This window comes from Saccostrea echinata, unplaced genomic scaffold (genome assembly GCF_033153115.1).
Source record: "Saccostrea echinata isolate AGI-Se365-2 ecotype Australia unplaced genomic scaffold, CSIRO_AGI_Sech_v1 ptg000022l, whole genome shotgun sequence".
Lineage (NCBI taxonomy): Eukaryota > Metazoa > Mollusca > Bivalvia > Ostreida > Ostreidae > Saccostrea > Saccostrea echinata.
Genome location: NW_026889771.1, coordinates 15,713,054 through 15,736,281, shown reverse-complemented (window position 1 = coordinate 15,736,281; position 23,228 = coordinate 15,713,054). Strand labels below are relative to the sequence as shown.

Below are 23,228 nucleotides of genomic sequence, written 5' to 3'. Positions count from 1 at the left end.
TAAACGTCAGGCATGCACATATATAGGAATGATTTCGAAAAAGGGGGGCATTATAAGGGCATAATAGGAGAAAAAATGAGAACTTACCTGAAAACAAATCTTTGACCCCCCCCAAAAAAAAAAGAGAAAAGAATTCCCCCACACCCGCACCCCTCACCCAAGAATCTATGTGCCTTAATGTTATGTTCATATGAGTAGAAGTCCATCGTCTCAAGCCACGGTCCGAAGTCCGCATATAGCTCTCTCCTACAGAATGGGATCGTACATTGTGGCCGTGGTTAGCGACGGTGGTGGAAGTCGGCTGCAAGTGAAATTAACTTTCCAAAACTATTTGCATTAATTTGGAATTTCCCAATCTAATTTGAGTCTAATGTGGAGAAAAATAAATCCTTATATTCACCTGGAAGGTCACGTGCAGGTGAATATAACGTAATATTTTTGTCTACATTGTTGGATCTCAGCCAATCAGAGAGAAAGGAATTATTCAATCATATAATAAACGACTATATCTCATTTAGAAAAGCTAAGATTTTGAGGGGGAAAAAAGAAAAGATTTTTTTTAAAAATAAAATGATTGTGCCTTTTTTGTCAAATGCAAAGTAGCCTATAGTGCAAAGTATTTATTTGTTGTCACCTTTTGAAGAGAACATGCATGGCGCGCGCTGGCAATTATTTGATTGTAATAAATGATTTTACGGAACCAAAATAACACAGTTAAGCACAGGTCAGTCTGGCAGAAAATTAAGTTTGCTGGCGCGTGTCTGGGCATTATAGAATCTAATTTTGTAGCATTCGGGCTCTGCTTTTCTTTAATAAAATTCGGGATTGTAAATTCAAAGCGGTCTCCGAAAGGTCCCGTATTTACCGAACATTTTCTCGACACCATCTGGTCACATACTATTTAATTTTCTACGCTTTTAATCGAAATCTGGGAAAAAGAGAGAGAGCGAGAGAGAGAGGGAGAGGGGTTTACAGATTTCATTTTGTATTTGTTCTTTGTTTTGTTTTCTTTTATTTTTATCCCCTAAACCAAGAAAGGAATGAAGAAACAACCCCCCCCCATACAGAACTCCGATTTCTGGATTTTTTTTTTTTAGACGAACATTTCTTTTTAGAAGCGTAATTTTCGGAGGCCAATCCGTATTTTAAAACAAAAATCAGGGATAAATACATAATTTCCGTAAAAGTAAACAGCTCTGCTTCTGGTATCAATTCATAGGTCAGAGATGATATTTCCCATGCACGTACAAGTGTATCCGACCTCTTTTCCAGAGGGGGTGCACTTTTCTGCTTTGAGATCTACTTCCGTCATTGAGAGACATTCAAATCTACTTTTTGTTTACTGGACACACAATAAAGGATTTTTCTAATACTGTAATATCGTGCACGAAAAACAAAGCAAAACTTGCAATGAAGTCCACTGAATTCTGTCTCTGTGAGTCCTCTCAACTGCTCAAATGTTGCCTGGCGGGGCTATGCACAATGTTCACTATACAAACCCGGCCTGGCCGGGTTTGTATAGTGAACATTGTGCATAGCAAACCTTCCCACGGAATTAGCTTCCCCGTTGGAATTATTGCACGATATCTTGATTCACTCTCTACCATCGGCTCATACATTCATGTCTGAGAGAGAAACGAACGACAACTCTGCATAGGAGATTGATCTTGATTACTGTTCGTTATCTTCATATTTTATCGGTCAGTCGCGAATGGAAATGTAAAAATATAGGGATATCTTACATTTAAAGGCAACAACCAAAACAAAACCAAAAAGAAAACATAACAGAAAGAAATAATATAAATACGGATTTATCGCATTTTCCGTCATCAATTTTCTTTTTATTTCATCCTGTTGATATCCGTTTTGACGAATTTGATGCGTTCGCATGTGTTGCTTGTATTATTCATTTTCAGTTAAAGAATTTAAGAGATGTCGTGTTTGTTTTATTGGAAATGGTAAGACATTACATAAAATTACAATCTTCTCCTCCAGGTAACGTGACTCGTACATGAAATCATTCATTCTAATTTCATTATGTATCATTTCTTTCAAAGACATTGAACAAAATATTTTTTCAATATCTCTGCTTCTTTTTCAGATGCAAATCATTATATTAAATATTAAAATTTAAAAGATATTTATTCATAGATGGTTTTTAGAATGAATGCCCTTATAAGATTCCATACTTTTCTCATCATTTCTCAACGGAGAAAATCAAAGTAAAAGCTGTGGATTACTGTTGCATGAGAGCTTAAATTCCAATGCATGTTCCAAAGATGTCACCTCCATGAAGCCAAGCTCTGAAATTTTCTGTTTTTGAAAAAATAATAATATACTTCCAAGGGAAAAATTCACATCTGTTGCAAGAATGCGAATGATGTCTGATTAAATCTCATCATACTTTTGTCTGCAGCACTAAAGGACTGAAAAATTTTGTCAGCGAGATTGGTTTAATAAAGGTTAAACACATCACATTGTATTTTCATGCATTTTTATTAAATAAATGGAATTCTTGCATTATTTTAAAAATATGATGAAAATTCCCTTATACAGTAATGTTTTTATTACTGAAAAGAGGAACAATTCCATTTTAGTGTAACAGTTACGGAAGAAGGGAATTGTGCCCAACCTGTTCATAGCTATTGCAATCAAAGTTCTAAAAGTTTTGAGGCTATATAGTGAAAATATGAAGTAATCATACTTATCCATGCCTCACTGCAAACAAGGTGGTGTATAGTTACTCAACAATGGAAATACATCTTTTGCTTAAAACGTGTCCAAAACAGCAATTTTTAAGCTCTCTCCACTCTGGGTTGCTTATTTGAAAGTCCATAGTACAAATATTTGTAGTCGTATACTTGCGAATTTTTGTCTGTTGTAAATAAAAAGCAAACTTGTGAAAATCTGCATTAAGGACAGATGATACCAGGCACAGATCCAGTAATTTTTTTGGGTGGATCCAAAAATAAACCTAAACTCCTTTCCCAAACATATCAAATCCAGAAATTTTTTTGACAATTACACCCCCCCCCCCCCCCAAAAAAAAAAAAAACACATAAAGTCCATTCCCAAACATGAAAAAAAAAAACCCAACTATTTCTTGGTGGGGGTGATGGGTGTTTTATAACAGTATACAAGCAACAATTGAAATTCCTTTCATTACTTTCAGACAGTTATGTGAAATTGCCACTCAGAAAATAAGACAGCTTCAGAATGAGTACAGCAACTGAAGGTGACAAAACGAAGAGGGCAAACAAAGCCCTCACTGTGGAACAGATTCAGGAGGACAACATCACACAGGTTTGATCTAGGATCAAGTTACTAAATTTCATCTTTCATTTATATATGATAATTTCAGGAGGCTAAAAGTACTCAGGTTTGAGCTAAGATGATGTTTAAGTATGTTATATTTTATTAATCCATTGCCTAGGTTGTAGCCATTTCTTAACTATCTAGCCAAAAATTGTAATATTAAGATGATTAATTGTAGGGAGTGAGTGTTAATTTTGGAAACTTTTTGAATAATGTCCTCTATATTTGTGAAAAATGGACATGTATTTTGGAAATCAAGTTTTGTGTCTGACAGGAGACCAATGTAAGTTGTGTATGCTCCAGGAATTAATACTCCTAGAATTTATATACCAGGTAGTTGGAAATTTGTATAATGCACAAGTGTTTGTTTTCATAACAAGTTATTAGGCCCCTTATTGCACTTAACTGAAATCTGAGGTACTCTGGTACTATTCACAGTTTCTGTCTAAATATCATGTCTGTCTACCTGACTGTCCATCTTTTCATCTGTGAATGCTTTTATTTGACATTTAGGGACAAGGTAACTTTGATTATATTTCAGCGTACAGACTTGACTTCCTAGGTAAATGACTGGTTAGGAAGAAACCTACATAATTTTGGGATCACTTGATCAAAAGCAAAATTTTATGTTTAATTGAGTACCACCTAGTCTATAGGAAGGCAATGCTATTTAGTATTCAAGAACAATTTTATTTAAAAGTTACTAAGAACAATTTCATTCAGTTGATCTAATTTTATGTTGCAGCTGGCAAGTCAGCATTGGTCGAAGCAAGCTCTAGAAAATGGTGTTCCATTTAAAACAGAGGTATACTCAGTACACAAATCCAGCTTCAAACCACATGAGTTGACTTTTCAATTTTTTTTCCTGGCATAAGTATCAGTGTTTATTTGTTTGGAATAATGAGTTTCTCCTTTGTTTTTTTTTCTGCAGATTGTTGAAAAAGTTTTTCAAGAAGAATTGCTGGCATCTAAGTAAGCAATTAACTACCGGTATATATATTTTACATACATGAAATTTCAAGAAAAGAATTGAAACTTTTGCAACACGATGGTTGTATCTTATAAACCAGATGTAAGACCTTGAACATACTATTTTAATTTTCAGTTACTTTTTATGCCCGAAGATCAAAGATTGGGGACATTTTTTTATGTCCTGTCTGAAAATCTGTTGTTCAATAATAAACTTTAATCTTCCTCTTGAACTTTTGAATCGAAGAAGTTGGAGACTATATGTTTGGCAAAATTATAGAAATATACATGTATACAAGAGCTTTAATGCTTTAATATTTAGCATTTGCCTTGTCCTTCTGTGTGTCTGTCCATGCAACTGTTTTTTTTTTTGTTTCAATTTTAGATTCTCAACAAAAAGAACAATGCTGTTGGAATTCAGGTATTTTTTTGAATTGGCATTTTACACAGTTCATTTGTATTTATTGTGTGATAGTCTTTTTGCATGTTTACTTAACAATAATAAATTTTGTTCACTATTCACAATACATATTAGAAAAGAAACTATACAAGCTGGGATTGTACATGTAATTCTTAAAGGGTTTAATGGTTAACTTTCATTTCAGTCAGTACCTTGAAAATTACCTATGGCCCAACTTCTCAAAGGAAAAGGTTAGTCCATGAATACAGTGACATAAAAGATTTTCTGCACAACTGAATATGAGGCTATGTCTTAATAATTTCTGAAAATTCCAATATACAATTATGCCATGTGTTAAAATGTTGAAAGTAAAGTTATCATGCTTGAATTAATTCTAGGGCCATGCACACACAATGTCTATCATATTGATGGTGAATGAAAAATTTAGAGAAAGGGTACCACCATGGGAGGTAATCTATGCCAAATTTTATAGCTATTTTTACATAGATTCTGTTTTTTCCTGAATGCGCATTTTTCAATATTTTCCATGTATTGCTTATATGTACAACATATCTTGTATGGTTATTGTTACTTAGATTCACTCTGGTTTTTTTTTTATACAGTGTTTCAAACAGCACCCTGAGAAGTTTAGTGATTTCATGCTTAATACACTGGAAACCTGTCTAGACCAGCGCACATCACTTCGAGAACTCTCTGTTTCACTTGTCTTTCTCATCCACTGTTTCAACAGCCTGGTAAGTGATAGGAGGGAGGGTTTTGTTGTTCTTTAAAAACTTCCAGTTTTGGTTTTATTTTAAATTCACTCTGTTAAATGTCTTTTGTTTCTTCAGTTTTAATTTTGCCAAAATGTCAGAAACATTAAAATGGTTTAAGGGAAGGAAGGGGGTGTTTTCTAGTCAGTAGTATTGTATCTTATTTGACTTAAACATGCTGTCTTGGTGACATGGTTAATTTTTTTTTCCTATAAATAAAAATGAATTTTTACTTTGAATTTTGAATAACTTGCAATTTTTTTTTAATGTAAATTCCATTGTAAAAATTATCATCAATTTATTCTTTAGAATAGCTTTAGTAATATGTATTAAATAATCAACAAAAGAAAGATGTTCTTTTGAAAATATCAAGACTCTGGGACAAGTTTTGGCAGATGAGTAGATGTTAAATTGAAATAAATGTGCTCTTACAGGAGGTGGATCTCATTAGGGAACAAGTTCAGAAGCTGGTCTCTCTACCAATCTGGAGCAATATTTTACAGGTAAGTAGAAACTAGTATGATTATAGCTAGTGTCAGTGAATTATCAAACAAGTTATTGGTAAACATGCACCAGCTTCCAAGGGCATCTTTACACCTTCTTGTCATAAAAGTTTATATCTATTTGACTAAACTGAGTCAATTTAAAGAGTATAATCTTAACAAATTTCTTAATGGCAGTTGATTGATTCTTCTACTCATGAACAAGAATGCATGATATTAGATGTGTAGAAACATTTACTGAAGATTTCTTTTTATGTATTCAAACAGGGGAAGAGAGATGAAATTTTCAAAAACAACCCAAAATACAGAAAGTTTTTTAACTTAATCAAGAAGAATGATGCCAAGCTATCAGAGGAGCAGATGAAAAGAGCGACCTTTGAAAGAGGTTTTCTGTACAAGATGATAAAGAAATTTCTAGGCATTCTGGACACTATACCCCTCAAAGGTAGAAGGCTACAGAGCTAAGCAATTGTTCTAGAAGCTTTAGTGACAGCAGTTTCTATATTATCTGTGTTATTTAGCTGAGATACATGAATGAAGACAATATTTTGTAGGAGATGTAGCAGGAACAAAGATAAATTTCTGCGAGAGATTCCTAGAGCTGATGATTGACATTGAGGCCCAGCTTCCCACCAGACGATTCTTTAATGTCCTTTTAGAAGACTGCCACCTTGTGGTAAAATGCCAACTGTCCAATCTCAGTAAGAGGTCAGAGGGCAAACTGTTTGGACAGGTACTTTTAAAAAACATTCATATACATGTACATATATTTGGCAAAGTTTTGGTTTTATTAATGAATTTTGTATGGCAAAGTTTTGCTTCTTTAAATAAATGTTTATGTCTTATGTCTTATGTTGATGCCTGATTACCATATGTTTTACAGCTGCTGGAAATGCTGAAGAGTTACACAGAATTTGAGATTGATGACATCACAGGGGAGGCCCTAACACTGCATAATAGGATTGACATCCATTATGATAGGGTGCTACAGTTGCAGGTGGGTAAAACAAAACACCTTAAGGCTTTACAGTAGATTTGACATCCATATGGATATGGGTGTAACAATTCCATTGGTAAAACAATATACAAATATAGTGAAGTAGAAGTAGCATTATTGAAAAGATGTCTCTGCTCGTTCAAGGCCAATATTTTGCACTTAACAAAAACCATGTTTTCTTCTTTAAAAATTATAAGTTGTCCCTCTTCACAACTTAACACTTTGACTGATTTCAGCATGTACAACTGACAATATATAAGCACATTTTTATACTCTTGATATGTAAGGGTGTAATTTCTGTGTTTGTTTTTTTTTTTCCAGAAAGTAGCTTTCAAGCATTTTCCAGAGTTGAACAAATTTGCCATTGCCAATGTTGCTAGTGTGGACACAAGAGCAGCCCTGTCAAAGTATTTTAAAGCTCTCAGGTAAAAAAATTTTTTTTTTTTTTAAATCATCCTTTGGATACACTCGTAATATTTGATTAAAGGCAGGGGTGTGCAATTATGGTAAAAAATATCAAGCATTAACCTGCAAGCTAGTGGCAGGAGTAAAATCATTAGTCCCAACAGTAATACTGTATATGTATATAAAAAAAAATGGACAAATAAATAGAGGATATTCAATGTTTTGTTGTTGGATATGGAATTAGGATTTTTTGATATTTTCACGAGTGAGAAATAAATTCCATATCCAACTATAAAACATTGAATTTTCTGTTTATTACATTTTGTTTGATTTCTCCTTGCCTCTGTCTTTCCTTAACAAAGTGTTATAGGCTGTGGCGTCATAGTTGAGTGGTTGAGACGTTATAGCTTAGCAATTGTGAAATTGAAAACATTGTAACATGGATTTTAGGAATATATTTAAGAAGAAATTTACAGTTTTAGTCATTATAAAGATGGTTTAGTTACTATCTCTATCTTATGACAGGCCAGAAATCATATTTACTTACTTTGTTATCCTTCATACTGTGACAGAATATCATTTTGGTATCCTTTCACACTGTGAAAGAATATCACTTTTATTAAATAAATAAATCACAGTATTTCACTATTGAAAATGTAATAATGATTAAAAAAAACAACAACAGATAATTCTAATACTAGTAATACTGATAGTTCTAAGATCTGCAAAGTCTGCAGATTTGGGTTAAATTCAAGAGAAATGGATAAAAGACAACTATGATTCTTTTAGAATAATGTATGTACTTTAAAGAATGATTAATTTTTTTTCTGCATGTAGACATTGTTTTCCTTTGTGTCTTTGAAAGCATTGTTGTGTGTTTAACTGAAATGAGTCAATGTCATAGGCTTTTCTTAGCAGACTTACTGCTGTTGTAGATAAATCATTAATTTTACATCATTGCTAATCTTTTTTGTCAGCAATGTGGACCTCCATAAAATCCTGGCCCACATCCACCAGTTGCCTGCAGTTGAGAAGGATGAGGACTGTATATCTGACATGGACTACCTAATGGAACTTCTAATCTCCAGACACGAGAGGCAGAAATCACAGCAAGAGAGAGTGAATGAAATGCCCCTGTACCCCACAGAAAAGATCATCTGGGATGAAAATATTGTTCCTGTGGAATATTTCTCTGGGGAAGGTAAATTAATTGAATATAGATAAAAGAAGGGCATTAATGCTTACAATGGGTATGAAATTGTGTGAACAGTTGTAAGAATATGTTATCTGGTCATGACATGCTTTGTCACTTGAGTTTTGTCACTTATCTCTTTCTAGTAAATTTGCATCTAAATGTATTTCTATGTTTGAAAAAAATATCAAAGATACAGATAAATCATGTCTACGGTTACCATTTCATTTAAAACTCAGCATTGTGTATAAGAAGACACAAATGCATTTAATTTCTTAATTGTTAGATCACTTAAAATTTTTGTTGATTTTATGAACAGGTTGTTTGGCCTTGCCCAAGCTCAATCTACAGTTCCTGACACTTCATGATTACTTACTGAAAAATTTTGATTTGTTCAGGTTGGAATCCACATGTAAGTACATCAGTTCTGTATTAAGCTCTTTGCAGACTTTCAGTTATAGTGTTTGAGAAATTTTGTCAAATAGGACTAAATATTTGTCTTTCCCTATATTTGATGTTCAAAATTTCTCTGTTTACTTGTATCTGATTATTATATTGTATGTACTTAGTATGAAGTATCATGCATTGTTATCGGAGTTTGTTTTTAAAATTTTTTTTTAAAACATTGTTTAGATGAGATCAGACAAGACATAGAAGATTCAGGATCACATCTCAAACCATGGTAAGAAATTGGGGAAAAAAAATTGTACTTCAGTAAAACTTGTCTAATCCGGACACCATTAGTTCCATAGAAATAGGCCAATTTAGACAACGTTCCAGATTAGATAACATTTTAAAAAATGAATTGACTAAAAGGGACTTAAGTTTACATTGTACTAGGCAAGATTTCATCTTCGCTAGCCAAGGGTTTCTGATACACTACTCTCCTCATAAACCCTTGGCATACGGTGCTGACAAAAGACGGGATTGTTTTCGTCACGTGATCACGATTCTTACCAGGTACGCACAGATTGCGTCATCGACAGAAATAAAAAGTGTATTTAAAAAAATGTTTTTAAAGAATGATTAACAAGAAGGTAACGACTTATGTTAATTTGTTATTTAAACGTGTTAAAATGCAAATGTACACCTTCAGTATAGATTCTTAATCACATATTTTGCACGTAGATTAGGATATTGGATGACACCATACAACTATTCATAAAATGACACGTTATCTTACGGATCGTTGTTTACTTGCATTTTTCAATTAAAGAGTCAAGATATATCCCGAATGCAAATATCGTCATTTACAAAAAACAATTGCTGATTGGTCGAACGATGTCGATCAACTCCAATCACAACTTGAGAAAAAAATCCCAACTTTTTTTAACACTGTATGCCAAGGGCTTATGAGGAGAAAAGAGTATCAGAAACCCTTGGCTAGCGAAGATGGCAAGATTTAGGAATACACAATATCTGGATTACACAAGTTTCACTGTAATCTCAAATTTACACATTGCCATACTTTAAGTTTTTGTTTAACTTGATAGGCAATCAGAAGATGGAAGCTGTCTGTTTGGGGGATGGGCTCGAATGGCACAGCTGATTGTTGGCTTTAATGTTGTAGAGGTAAAATACTCACTCGTATCTTTCTTTAAACTTTCTTGAAATCTCAGAACTACAGAATGCTAGTAAAAGACACACAGTATAAACTGAGCTATGACATGATTTAAAGTTTTTGGTTGAATATTACACACAGTGAGGAGATGTATTTGAGGGTCAAGGTCTCAGTACAATGAAATGTTATAAAACTGACACAAATGGGGTGAAAGATCTTACTTAGTAATTCTCAGTTGGAGTGAATTAGAATTGTAATGCCATATGTTGTTTCCAATGACATAAATACGTACAGTCAGACCTTATTGTATCAACCTTGATGCAACTGAGAGAAAAAAAAATGTCAGAAGTCTAAGGTTTGTGATATTGAAGAAGAGGAATACAATCTTATGTAGGTTTTTTATGCCCCGCCATGAATATGGCCAGGGCATATAGTGTTTGTCATGTCCGTCTTCTGTCCTTCCGTCACGCTTTGCGTTTAGCTCTGTTCAAAGCTCAGTTTCAAAGAAACTATCCAAGATATTTTTATCAAACTTCATATGCTGATAGATATTGATGAGAGCTATGCAACTGCATCAAAATTTATTTTTTTGACCTAGACCTTTCCTTTGACCTTGACCTCACTTTTCTTAAATTAGTGTTTAGCTCAGTTTTAAAGATACCATTCAAGAAAGTGTGTAATCAAACTTCATATATTGATACATACTGTTGTAAGCTATTCAACTGCATCAACAATTTTTGACCTTGACGTTTCCTTTGACCTTGACCTCACTTATCTTAAATTAGTGTTTAGCTAGCTCAGTTTTAAAGATACCATTCAAGATAGTGTAATCAAACTTCATGTCCTTTGACCTTGACCTCACTTTTCTTAAATTAATGTCAAACTTCATATGCTGATACATACTGATGTAAGCTATTCAACTGCATCAGTATTTTTTGACCTTGACCTTTCCTTTGACCTTGACCTCACTTTTCTTAAATTAGTGTCAAACTTCATATGCTGATACATACTGATGTAAGCTATTCAACTGCATCAATATTTTTTGACCTTGACCTTTCTTTTGACCTTGAACTCACTTTTCTCAATTTGTGTTTAACTCAGTTTTAAAGAAACCATTCATAATATTTTTATCAAATTCATATTCTAATACATACTGATGTAACCTTTTCAACTGCATCAACATTTTTTGACCTTGACCTTTCCTTTGACCTTAACTTCATTTATTTTAAATTAGTGTTTAGCTTAGTTTTAAATAAACCATTCAAAATATTTTTATCAAACTTAATATGCTGATACGTATTTGTGAGAACTATTCAACTGCATCAAAAACGTTTGACCTTAAACTTTCCTGTGACCTTGTCCTCAGTTTTCTTAAATTTGCATTTTGCTTAATTTTAAAGAAACCATTCAAGATATATTTATGTAAGCTTATGCACTTATACATAATTTGGTGAGAATTTATCATCTATATCCAACTTTTTAAATTTCAATATTAAAGAAACAATTCAAGATATTCTCATCAAATTTCATACACTAATACAAATTTTCATGTTGCATTACTAATATACCCTCGGCGGGGCATTCATCTCCTATGGACATATTTCTAGTTTTATATTCAAGGTCACAGGAGAATGCATCACTATAATTATTTTGAGCTGAATTTTTTTTAGTTCCTTTAAATTTTTATATGTTTTTGCCTCTTATCAAGTAGTTTTCCTGATTGTTACTCAAGGTGGGGGGTCATGACCTTGAGTATCATTGGGATATGATGTAATACTTATTATTCAATCATATTTGCTTTCATGTAATATAACAGAAATAAGATTTTATCTTGTACAATTTCTTTGGTAGGTGGCCAAACCAAGAGTTGGAGAAACTCACCCAGCACAAGTTCGAGCAGACGTAACTATTAATCTCAGTGTCAGACCGCAGATCAAAAAGGAATGGGAAGGTAGATATGCCATACTTTTTTCCTTTGGAGATTTTGTCTGATGGAGATAACAATAACTTATTATATATCAGATAAGTGTAGGCACAGAATTCTCTGCTGATACATTGACATGACTTTTTGTCTTGTAGATCTAAGGAAACATGATGTGGCTTTCCTGATCACACTGAGACCCACTGTTCCAATCCATCACAAATATAACTTCAGGGAGCCCTTTATTCCCCAGGTGGGGCTGACCTATGTACGGGGCTGTGAGGTAGAGGGAATGTTGGATATGGAGGGCAAGGTCATTGAGGAGGGTAAGTAATGCTGGGAGGAACCTGTTGTTTTGACTTCTGAGGATAAAATATTTGTACAGTTTAGTGATAGTTGTGTGAATTTAGTATTATTCTGTTCATTAACAATTGAAAACTTATATTTGCAAAACTTCATGTGGAAAAATTGTTTTACATGCATACGATTTTGACTCTCAGTTGTCAATGTTGCAATTGAGGTTTGACATTTAGTTTGGTAAATAAAGTAATTTTCATCTTTCCTTACTTTCCTCACTGGAATGTAAAAAAAAGTAAAAAATAGATAAAGAATTGACTTGAATCTGATGTCTCCCTAGGACCGGAACCAAAACCTTTTGTACCTGGTGATATTCGGACTTTCCGTGTGTGGCTGGATCCTAATCAGTACCAGCAGGACATGACAAAAACTATGGATGGTGAAGAGGTGAGATGATTTTACAGAAAAAAATATAATTCTGAGTAATGTTGTCTCAATTATTATGAACATAAAAGTCTTGAACAGAGTATTTTAATTTTACATTGTTGTGAAGAGTTGGCTTACATTAATGTTGCAGCTGTTGCACAATGAAAGACGAAGTATTGTTTATATTTATGTCTGTATATATAATCATATGAAGGAGGAATAAGTATGTTAAATACATGTATTATATTGATATACTTGTATACATCATCATATTTTTCATTGGTGGAAGAGCCACTGCTCAAGAAATCTATAAACGTTACTTACTTAGCAACATTAAAGTATTGATAAACGCCATGGTTTCAGATAATTGTTTCTGTTCCTTGTTTCCAGTACCTGCATACTTGTACAGTATTTACTTATTTTCATATTTCTTTATCAATAGGATGTGTATGAGACATTTAATGTGATCATGAGAAGAAAACCAAAGGAGAACAACTTTAAAGCTGTCCTGGAAACCATTAGAGATCTGATGAACACTGAATGTGTTGTACCGGACTGGTTACATGATCTCATACTCGGTTATGGGCAACCAGATGCTGCTCATTACTCAAAGTGAGTTTTGTTGGTGTTAAATATGATCAATTGAATGATATGAATTTGTTAGTATAACATTTTGTAAGTTCCAGGATTAAGGTCTGTGTACAAATTTTAATTGCTTCCCCTTGGTGACTCTCAATTTTGACCTTTTGATAAGTGGATAGCAGAATTACATGTACTTGTATCTTATTTTTGTGTCTCAAAATAAAATTCCCAGTGGGTCTGTATAGTTTTAAGGTTATCATTTACAAGAAAAATTTTTTTTTTACAGAAATGGCAACATTTTTTTTTCTATTTTGTGTTGGAATTAGAAAACCAAGTTTTAATGTAGGTGAAAGATGTCTTGGTATTGTGTGTAACATTATAATTTTGTACCAGTCACTTTTTAGTATTTCAGTAACAAAAATTTGTAACTTGAGAGATGTGAATCATTAATAATCATTTTAATACTCTTTTCTTCTTGAACACAGAATGAGCAACACCATTGAGACTCTGGATTGGAATGATACATTCCTGCATATCAATCACCTGAAGGCCAGCTTCCCGGGGCATGAATTTGAAGTAACCACAGATGATGTCAGCAAACAGATACCTCCATTCAGGTGTGTATAGTCACATTATTTTTTCTGGTCCTTTCAAAGATAGTTTGATAGGGATGTGTTGTTTTTATTTTCTGTCCAAAAGTTTATGCTCTATAAGTTCTGCTCTATATATTAGCATAGGTCATAGCTTCACATCAAGTCAAGATAAGACCTGTGGAAAAATGGAATTTGCCAGTAGAGAAACTAATTTTCACCAAAACATTATGTTTAATCAAAATCAAAATTTATATTGTGCTTTTTGACAGATTGACATTTCCCAAGCAACAGGAGAACACAACAGGGAAGAGAAAAGCAGACGAGGAAGAACCGTCTGCTTCAAAGAAAATCATTGTGCAACCTCATGTCATCGAAAATAGAGGCCCTTATCCATACAATCAACCCAAAAAGTAAACTTTGTGAATCGTTTTTGAATCTGGAAAGAAGTATAATCAATTTAATTCAATAAAATGCCCAGAAAAGCAGTATTTATATAAAGTACTTGTTTGAAGTCATCATCATTTGTATTTTACTTGATTAAACTTACAAAATTGATAAATCAACTCTTTATGTTATTAAGACAAGAAATTCATGGACATTGTTGATAATTTGACACAAATTTTATCGCTGAGTGCACCAGCTTATTCTGTTTTTATGAATTTAACTTTGTTCAGAGTAAATCCAAATCATATTGCATTGTAGAAACCAGATACCATTCACTCCAACCCAGATTGAGGCTGTGCGATCAGGCATGCAGCCAGGACTGACCATGGTAGTGGGACCCCCGGGGACAGGAAAGACTGACGTAGCAGTGCAGATCATCTCAAATATCTACCATAACTTCCCAGAGCAGCGTACACTGATCGTTACCCATTCTAATCAGGTAAAAGGGCTTAATTTACTCCAACATTGAAGGGTCAAAGAGATAAATATCTTTTGGTGTAGGACTACTTCTTAGTGTCTCATCCTCCTCCCACATTGAGGAGACATATTTTTATTCAGATTATTGTGTAATGTTACCTTTGATTGGAGTGAATCATGACTAAGTTATATCTTTGCCCATAGTTTTGTCATTGATTCAGGAGTTTAGATCATTCTGTATTTTTCAACATTCTGTATGCAGTTAAATATTTGCTACCCTTTAAATTTAAATGTCAATGAAAGAGAAAGAAGTATAAGTTGCATTGTTCCATAAGTAGTATTGTTTATAAGTTGAACAAAACATTTACATGCTATTTTATACACATGCATTTGTACACAATATTTGTGTTCGAATCATACTTTAGAAGTACCTATAACAATTATTTTTGACAGGCCTTGAACCAGCTGTTTGAGAAGATCATGGCTCTAGATATTGACGAGCGACATCTTCTACGTTTGGGTCATGGAGAGGAAGCTCTGGAAACCGAAAAAGATTTCAGCAGGTAAAAAACACCATTGACATGATGTATCTACTCTGTGTACTCATTTGGGTAAAACAATTTCCCTGTGATGTGTTAGATTTTTTCATAACTATACATGTAAAGGACAAATATTTTTTTTATTCTGTAGATATGGTCGAGTGAATTATGTTCTGGCTCAGCGACTAGAACTTCTGGAGGAGGTAGCCAGGCTACAAAACAGTCTCGATGTCAAGGGAGATATGTCTTACACATGTGAAACGGCCAGCTACTTCTATCTCTATCAGGTCTAGAGGTTTTTTTAATTAGATGTGCATTTATGTACTTATACAGGGATTATTTTCACCCAATGTTATTTTTGATCTGCTGCCTTTCCAAGCAATTTTCCCTGTTCTAAACTCCCAAGACACAGTTGTGTTAAAAGAGAGATAACTCCGTCTCTGTTGAATTTGCTTCGTTTTGAATTCGCCTTACGACGACAAGAGCGAAAAGGATAAAAAAAGTATGGGGACAAAATTTCCTGAATTCAGTATTAAAATGCACCATTAGAGGAAGTCACTGCTGTGCTAGTACAGAGATGTATTATGAAAGTTGCACATGTCTGAGTAATGCAGTGCAAGATTTATAAAAGAATATTTTAACATATAATAAATATCATATTTACAGAAAATTCAGATTTTAGAGAGTTTTCTATATAGTATGATTTCTTCTCCAGGTGTTGGCCAGATGGGAGGAGTATCAGAGTAAACTCAGAAATCAAAAAGTAAGTACTGATAGGTAGAGTACTTATATCTCTAAATAAATCTCTATAATGGCATACAGACAGAATATCACTCTCTCTGTATTAAAGAGATCCTGGAAAACATTGCATGATTTATTGAAGAAAGTCATATAGGATTACTGATATTTATTTTGTACACAGTGTATTAATGTTCAAAATCAACTGTAGGAAAAGACTGTTGACATTATCAAAGATGAGTTTCCATTCACCAAGTATTTTGAGAATGCCCCTCAGCCTATATTTAAGGGAAAGTCTTATGCTGAGGACATAGATATGGCCGAGGGTTGCTTCAGGCACATCAAGAAAATCTTCACACAGCTAGAGGTAAGTAAAGAAAGGAAGTTCAGAAAAGAAATATTTCTTTATGATGACAAAACCATAACTTAAGTTCAACCTCTATAGCTTAAGTTGAATATTTTGTTTTTGTTATCTCAAAAAGGAATAAAAATACATGTTTGTACAAAGAATGAAGATTTTTTTTCACTTGAGTTTGTCTGCCCTAAAACTGTGTTGTAAATGATTCTTTATGCAATATTGCCTGTAATTAATTTGATTTTGAGACAGTCCTAGGATTTCCCCCACATACATAAGTATTGAAATTTGTGACTGGTTATAGGAGTTCCGAGCCTTTGAATTGCTGAGGAGTGGGGCTGACAGAGCTGAGTACCTATTGATCAAAGAAGCCAAGATTATTGCCATGACCTGTACCCATGCTGCACTGAAGAGGAGAGATCTGGTGTCCATTGGTTTTAAGGTATCAGGTTTATATCCTACTGTTTTCATTTTTATTTCTTGCCATTTTTCATTATTTTTATTAGTTCATTTTTTTGATGAACATTTGCTTCTTTTCATAGTTTGACAACATTTTGATGGAAGAGTCAGCACAAATACTTGAAATAGAAACTTTTATTCCATTATTGCTTCAGGTATTGTTCCAATTAAAAACTCTTTGTACATGTATTTTAATATTTCATGCTTTAATTTTATTAAGTAGGCAGTTAGGAATTAACATGTTTTGATTCAAATAATTTAAGATGTGTATGTACATTAATATAATTATCAAAAAAATACAGTCAAACCTTGCTATCTCGAACTCCACCAGACCAAGGTTAAACTTCAGGATATCCATGGATTTGAGATAAAAAGGTTTAAAACATCAAGAAAAAGTGGTTGGGACTGCCAAGTCGCTTTGACATATCCTTGGTATTTGAGATATTGGCGTTCGAGATAACAACAGTTCAACTGTAAATGGATTAACTCTCAACAACTGAGATATTTTATTGTTACATTTGGCCATACACAGAATCCTGAAGACAACAACAATAGATTGAAAAGATGGATCATGATTGGAGACCATCATCAACTTCCACCTGTAATCAAAAATATGGCTTTCCAAAAATTCTGCAATATGGAGCAATCTCTATTCACTCGACTTGTCAGACTTGGAGTTCCCACCATTGACTTAGATGCTCAAGGTCGAGCAAGACCAGGGTAATAATTCAAACAGCATTGGAGAACTTTTTTTCAGAATTAATTTTTTTACTGTACCATGAATTTCTTATTCATAATTTTTAAGTTGATACATAGAAATTCTAAATTCTTAAGTTAAAACAAAGGAAGAACTTGAAAGTGATTATAATCTTCAGTTTGATGAAGAGATGAAAGTTTTAATTGGATTTTCTTTCAGGATTGCAAGTCTGTACAACTGGAGATACAAGAAGCTGGGAAGTTTGTCTCATGTCAAAGTTAACCCTGAGTACAAAATGGCCAACCCTGGTTTTGTGTTTGAATATCAGCTGATTGATGTCCAGGACTTTAATGGTGTAGGAGAATCGGAGCCCAATCCCTTCTTCTATCAGAACTTGGCAGAAGCTGAGTACGTGGTGGCGACATTCATGTACATGAGACTTCTGGGATATCCCGCAGAAAAAATCTCCATCTTGACAACGTATAATGGACAGAAACACCTGATTAGGGACGTTATCAAACAAAGATGTGGCCGAAATCAGTTTATAGGTACCCCACACAAGGTAATGTCTAGTAAGAATAGTTTCCTGACTTTGAATCCTTTGGTTTCTATTGTTATAAAATATCTTCTCATGATAAATAACATGTAGAATATTGGTTTTAACAACATTATCTATACCTGTATGTATGTCTTTGTCTGTCTCATCTCTGATTATAAAATTTTGATGTGATTGCATCGCAGTGAAATGTATTAAGGAATTTATTGTGTCTTTTCTTTATTTCAGTTGGATTTATTTGAGCAGTTTAGATTTAGGATATTTTTTAATTTTTAAAGATATTTTTGTTCATGTATTTCTTATTTTTACATGAATATATGTTTCTTTGGTTATTTTTTTTTTTAGGTTACCACAGTAGATCGATATCAGGGTCAACAGAACGATTACATACTTCTCTCCCTTGTCAGAACTAAAACAGTCGGTCATCTACGGTATTGAACACTTTCATAAACAAAAAAAATGCTGAATAGAAATAATTAAGATTTTACACTTTTCAAAGAGCAAAATACAGTGAAATTATGTAATTGGGAAATTTATATTCACAAGATTATTTTTTCTGCCAATTTTGAATGAAATAATGTAATTGAGATATTTATATTCAAAGATTTTATTCCTCCAATTTTAAATCAATGTTACACCTAATGCCTGTGAATATTTTTTTTAATAGAATATTCAGATATTTAGCTGGAAGGTTCTTGAATGTAACAAACTAAGTAGGAAAAGATTTTATTGTAATTTATAAACCTATCTTTTTGTATTATATAGAGATGTACGAAGACTTGTGGTGGCCATGTCTAGGGCTCGGCTAGGTCTCTATGTGTTTGCCAGAGTCTCATTATTCAGCAATTGTTTTGAGTTAACTCCTACATTTAACAAGGTAAGACAGCTAATTTGTTCTATCTTCATGTTCCTTTTTGGGTTTTAAGAGATAATATTTTATGCTTTGTACTTTATTTTGTGATCATGAACAAGTATATAAAGTATCTGAATTTGGATATGCTACCTGAATAAATAGCAATTAGTAAAAATAATACAAGTCATATGTAACATGCTAATAAATGTACATGTTAATGTATGTTTTTGGACCAAAAAATATGGCCACATCTTGAGCACAGGTAGTGCTTGCTTCTTTTGGTACATGGCATATGTATTATTTTTTTTACTATATAATTAAAGTTGATGACCAGACCGTTACAGCTCCATATTCTTCCATCAGAAGTGTATCCTCCATCAAGGAAGGTAAAATATCTTCCTTTTTGTTTATAAAAACCTTAATTTTTAAATTGAAAGACTAGCTGAAGGAGTTTCAGAAGGGTAGGGGCTGAAATGTGATTACCTTGTCATGCCACAAATATAAGTTTCAAGGATTGTCACACCTAGTATTTAATTATACGTATGTGTATTTAGGGAATTACATACATGTATAACCTGGTATCTTATTTTCCCTTTTTCTGACTCCGGTTTACATTAGAAAAATTGTTTTTTACTGTTAAATCACTAATTTTGATGGGGATTTAATTTTCCTTCTTTTTTATTTTATGGAAAGACCCATAAATTTATGTCCTCCATGAAATATTAAAATCATAAACTAAAGTGACATGATTGTCCTTCAACCATGAAACCAAATCATCACAAACCAATATTTTTACCTTAAACCATAAAAATTTGACCTCACAAAAATTAGGAGATTGTACAGTATTGTATTTTTATCATAAATTATCAGTGTATTAAATGATAATTTCATATTTATATACATGGATTAAAAAAAATGAAGTTCAGTGTGAAACAATATAGAAGAGAGTGACCAGATTGAAACTGGTATAAAAATTCTTCTTTTTTTTACATGTATATTATTTACTCAGGTTACTAACATATTATTTTACAGATGCATGAACAAATCAGGGGTGAAGCAATGGTCATGAAAAACATGCCACACATGGCTCAGTTTGTGTTTGATTTCTACAACCAGAAAATCAACAGACTAATGTCTCAGTCAGAGGGAGGCAGGCAACAAAAGGTAACAGCTTAATATCTGTTTTACATAATATATGTACATGTATATTAGCCAGAAAATCAGATTAATGTCTCAGTCAGAGGGAGGCAGGCAGCAAAAGGTAACAGCATATCTGTTTTACGTAATACATGTATATTAACCAGAAAATCAACAGATTAATGTCTCATTCAGAGGGAGTTAGGCAGCCAAAGGGAACAGAAGAATTACCGGTAGTGAAAATTTAATGGCATCTTTTAAAAATCTTGTCCTCAAGAACCACTGGGTCAGAAAACATGAAAATTACGTGAAAACTTCATTACATATTATAAATTCAAGATGCCCATTATGCATAAATTGTCCCATGTTTCCAACTGTTGTTAAGGAAGGTGGTTTTGCTATACATTAGATAGTGATTACAACATCGGACTTGTATGTGTGGCAGTGAATGATTAACAATGATTAATGATTTAAAGATTTTTTTCAGGATGAGCCCCTAGAGGAACCTCCTAGAAGTGAGCAACCAATGGAGACGCAGGAAAATCCAACAAAGATGGAGGAAGATAAGCCAAGTTAATGTGGACTTTAAATCCATTTATCATTTGTAAATAGTCACTGGAATCCATTTATTTTTTATGGACTAGAGAGTGTACTGTTCTATGTTTTTATTGATCAGTTGATGATTAGATACAGTAAAAACAATAAAGGACACATCTGCTGTATATCTTTTGTACATGTTCTTTATTCTTGTTGTTTACCATGAAGTTTAAAAAAATATCATTACAAAAGTAATTACAAATTATTAGTAGTATAAATATTGTAAAATTGAAAAGGTAATTGATATAAAAGTGTATACACTCTTTTTGAATGTTTCCAAAAAAGGTAAACCCTCATAGCTGAAAGCCAAACAGGTGATTGTGTCAAGATTTTCTAAAATATTCACCTAACCAACAGGTTAGGTTGTTTTCAAGACATACAGCCCTCATATTATAGAAAGCTGGCAAGCCTCACTAGAGATATTTGTACACTGTCACCTTTTGGTATTCTTGTCCAATATAAAGATTGTTCTCATCATCCATACACATACCACAAGGCTTGAACAAGGAAATCTTTTGTTTCGGTGTGATCAGAAAAGACAAGAACTGGCTGTCTTGTTCAAGGAGGTGAATCGTGTGACTGATATCATCACACACCAGGATGTGACCAGAGACATCAGTGCATATTCCAAGGGGACTGAAGTTTGACGCCTGACCTGTGTAGGAAAACCTGAGTTGTCCAAATTTATCCAGCACAACCACTCCTTTGTTGCGGTCTGATGTACAGATATCTCCATCGATGTTTTCTGTGATATAGTGTGGATAACTGTAGAGATTCTGTCCCACAGCATTCCTTTGTATGTTCTTTGTTTCTTTGCCTGCACTGTTGTACCTGGTCACTTTAGCCTCTCCATACAGTACCATCCCCACTAGTATGTCCCCATTTATGTGGGAGAAGTGTATGCTGATTGGTTTCCAGTCTCCCGTTTTAATGAATTTAGTGACATCATTATCTGGTGTCATCTTTTTGATGACTTTGTTGTCTTTGTCTGTAAACATCAGATCCCCCTCTAGTGACAATGTATGGTAGCCATACCCACCACTTGTTTTCCTTTTCTGTAGCTGATTCCCCTGTAGATCTGTTTGGACAAGGTTACCAAATTGATCACTGATCCAAAGAATTTTTGATTTACCTGATTTACCTATGGATAAATGGCATGCATTCTTTAGGCTTGGAATATCTAAATCCCTAACCTTGGTGACAGAGGGAGATACAGATTTCTGATGAATGTTCTCCTCTAAATGGTCACTAGTTGGAGTTGAAGATGTGACATGAGGCTGTACTATCATGGGCCTTATTTCTCTCTTCTTTTCCTCTTTGTTTGGGACATTCATATATCCAAGTAATTTGACCACATCTTCTTTGTTGTACTGACCAGTGGTAAATTCTGGTGTGATTGGTTTTGTTGTCTCTGGTATGGGTTGAATTTTCGGTTCCTCTGAAGAGAATGTTGAAAATAATTTTGTAGAGGACACACAGGTGGCAAACTCTTCCACAACACCATTGAGATAGGTGATGTAATCATTTAGTGTTTCATCATCAATCTTTATTTTTTTTCAATAAAAGTTCTTCCACTCTATCTATTTCTCTCATATTTTCTGATGTCACTGTGTCCACCATGCATTTCAGATTCTCTGCCTCAGCCTTGGTGGAGGATCTTATGCTGTCCATGAGAATCTTTATTCCTGAGAGATCTTCACAAATTTCCTTTTGTAAATCTTTTGATGTTGGAAGAAAATATTCATAAATTTTTGTCATTTCCCCTTGACAATTTGAAAACATCTCCTCCAAAATTGGTCTGGAATCGGTAAAGGTGTGACATCTATGTTCAGATGTGGTAGTGCAAGTGGAACATATAAGGACTTGGCATTCCTTACAAAGAAGCTCTATATCCTTGGTGGGGTGGATCTTGCATTTTTCTTTGGGCAGTTGTCTTTTCCGTAGTTGGTATAGGACTACCTCATGGTATTTTGTTTCTGGACTTCTCAGATGTTCATCTCTACATTGTTTACACATTGGTTGGTGGCAAGGATTGCAGTAAAATTCACGGTTTCTCTCACAGTTTTCAATGCCACACTCTAAAATATGTTGGGCTGTGCCTAGTGTACTCATTTTGGATAGAGCCATCTGCAATAAGTTAAGTATATTTTCTTACTTTTGAGAAGCAATTATGTCGAGGATATCTGAAATGATAAAACTACTTGTCTTAGATTAACTAGTATTATACTATTTCCTGAAGTTTTTTTTAACATGTTTCACGAAATCTCATAAACTCATCCTTATTTTTGTTGAATAATTGTCTCTGCTAGATCAAATAAAAAATTTTTGACATGTTTCAAAGTAAAATGTAATTAAAGATATTAAGAAAATATTATGATCTAAAATTTAAATGATAACAGAAGCAATATAAAATTTATTTAGAACATTTAGTGTAATGGTACATTTTCTTTGACACAACCTAACTTGAAACAACATCCTTGGGATGCTTCAGTGTCAATAATG

At 33.5% G+C, this 23,228-nt stretch overlaps 2 protein-coding genes across 2 annotated transcripts; one reads left to right on the top strand and one right to left on the bottom strand.

The window, feature by feature from the left end:
* Positions 1-1,919: 1,919 nt before the first annotated feature.
* LOC133190534 (RNA helicase aquarius-like) lies at positions 1,920-20,851 on the top strand. Its single transcript, XM_061326213.1, has 37 exons — positions 1,920-1,958; positions 3,173-3,303; positions 4,061-4,120; positions 4,247-4,287; positions 4,670-4,705; positions 4,890-4,935; positions 5,083-5,154; positions 5,308-5,439; positions 5,892-5,960; positions 6,228-6,405; positions 6,515-6,693; positions 6,844-6,957; positions 7,279-7,382; positions 8,340-8,563; positions 8,874-8,966; positions 9,188-9,236; positions 10,048-10,126; positions 11,967-12,066; positions 12,195-12,362; positions 12,674-12,780; positions 13,202-13,371; positions 13,827-13,958; positions 14,204-14,344; positions 14,637-14,817; positions 15,249-15,358; positions 15,486-15,621; positions 16,050-16,097; positions 16,284-16,439; positions 16,732-16,869; positions 16,970-17,041; positions 17,419-17,606; positions 17,803-18,145; positions 18,485-18,570; positions 18,905-19,016; positions 19,316-19,378; positions 20,025-20,156; positions 20,617-20,851. Exons 2-37 carry the CDS (start codon positions 3,217-3,219, stop codon positions 20,704-20,706), a joined length of 4,236 nt encoding a protein of 1,411 aa, XP_061182197.1. The 5' UTR covers positions 1,920-1,958; positions 3,173-3,216; the 3' UTR covers positions 20,707-20,851.
* Positions 20,852-21,139: 288 nt separating this feature from the next.
* Positions 21,140-22,853, bottom strand: LOC133190999 (uncharacterized). The gene is made up of 2 exons (XM_061326665.1): positions 22,335-22,853; positions 21,140-22,270 (listed from the first exon to the last, which is right to left on the bottom strand). The coding sequence occupies exons 1-2, from the start codon at positions 22,851-22,853 to the stop codon at positions 21,140-21,142; spliced, it is 1,650 nt and encodes a 549-aa protein (XP_061182649.1).
* Positions 22,854-23,228: the final 375 nt, after the last annotated feature.